The sequence below is a fragment of the Stereum hirsutum genome (assembly GCF_000264905.1).
Source record: "Stereum hirsutum FP-91666 SS1 unplaced genomic scaffold STEHIscaffold_88, whole genome shotgun sequence".
Lineage (NCBI taxonomy): Eukaryota > Fungi > Basidiomycota > Agaricomycetes > Russulales > Stereaceae > Stereum > Stereum hirsutum.
The window spans coordinates 1-1591 of NW_006763218.1; the positions used below are offsets into that span (position 1 = coordinate 1).

Consider the following 1591-nt stretch of genomic DNA (forward strand, 5'->3'; position numbering starts at 1 on the left):
GCTCCACGAGCAACTACGAAACAAATTGCGCTCGGCGAAAAGGCACCATAAATTTGTTCCCGCATCGTCTTCATTCCTCAGACAACTCCATCTCGCAAGCCAACTGATACCCTACATGCAACCGGCATCATATGAGCACCCGTTCAAATAGACCGTTCCGATCAATTAAAGTACTTACTCATTCTCTCGTAAGCGATGCCGAATGCTAAAACAAATCACAGAACGCGTCAGACACTGAGATACACGGACCAAGCATATGTGCGAAAAGAAAGCAAGGAAGTACTTACTCCCTCAAGTGCCAAAGCAACCTTTTTCGCAAGACGAGCCCCAAACAAAGGCAGCCCATCCACCGTGACCCGACACCTAGCACATCCGGACCCAGCCGCAGTCTTCACAGGTAGGATATACAGCCTCGCGTCCAACATCATATCCGGATGCGGGGTCTCCTCCAACACCTCCTTACACCCTTCCATAAAGTCCCTCACCCACATCGGGTACCGCTCGATCCCCCTCCCAGGCTTGTATCCCGTCGAATACGCAGGACATGAACACCAGTCCTTCTCCATCGATCCCGGAACGTCGTAACAGCTGATACGATTGACGTTGTCCGCCGTTGACCTAGCACAACTTGTACACGACTGACGATACCTGATGAGTCGGTTGAAGGCGTGTTGGAGCTCTGTATCATCATGCGCTAGCGCGGCTTGTTCCTGCGTGATTTGCGCAGAGGTTCTGCGTAGAGAGAGATAGGCGGCGTCTCGAGCGGCGGGTCCTAGCTTTTCCTTGAACAGGTGAGCGATGGCGAAGGCCGTGGCGGGTCTCTCTCGAGCAAGGAACGCGATCAATGTGTTTACGTGGTGGGACAGACGATCCATCATATCAAACTTGTGTAGGACGCGTAAGAGCTTGCGCAGGATCGGGGGATCAGTGGGCGGCGGATTGTTGTATGGATAGCAATGATGGAGGAAATGGAGTGTGGTCTCGGCGTCTTCGCTGACCGGAAGAACGACATACTGAACGCCGTCTACGATTCGCTCTATATCGACAGACTGGGGACCCGGCGGCGGCGGCGTAGATGGAGGCGGGAGAGTGAACATGGTTTTGTAGAAGGGAGATGTCATCGATAAGATCAACTTGTGAACGAAGAAATCGACATGGTTTGTCCCATCGGACGACCGAAGTATGAACTCTGCGCTGGCGTGAGTGGCGCCAAAAGGGAAGTCTGCATCGCGGGGAGGAGGCGGGTTCATCTGAGATGCTCGGATCGGAGTAAGGACGATGTTCGAATAGTGAAGAGAGAGTTGTATACTGGGAAGGGAAGAAGGGCGAGTGGGAGAGCACGCCACAAAGCCACGAGGTACGATGTTAACTTCCCACCGTCATAAAACAAAACGAACTATAAAAAGAAGAGCAGCTAGAATAGCAAGCGTGTACAATTAGACCATAGACTCCAAGTCTGAATCCTCCTCTAACCTCTCCCTCATGCCCAGAGCAGGGGCTTGCTCCGAATCTAACGTACGAGGGCCCGGGCATAGGAAAAGAGAACGAACTCAAAACTGAACCAAAAGACGCAAGACTCGCATCAATCGCC

General features: G+C 52.5%; 1 protein-coding gene across 1 annotated transcript; it reads right to left on the reverse strand.

Annotated features, from left to right (window-relative positions):
• Positions 1-70: 70 nt before the first annotated feature.
• On the reverse strand, positions 71-1250 carry STEHIDRAFT_164121 (uncharacterized protein; the record flags this gene model as incomplete). Its single annotated transcript, XM_007311849.1, has 3 exons — positions 71-111; positions 179-205; positions 284-1250. 3 exons carry the CDS (start codon positions 1248-1250, stop codon positions 71-73), a joined length of 1035 nt encoding a protein of 344 aa, XP_007311911.1.
• Between the last annotated feature and the right edge of the window lie 341 nt (positions 1251-1591).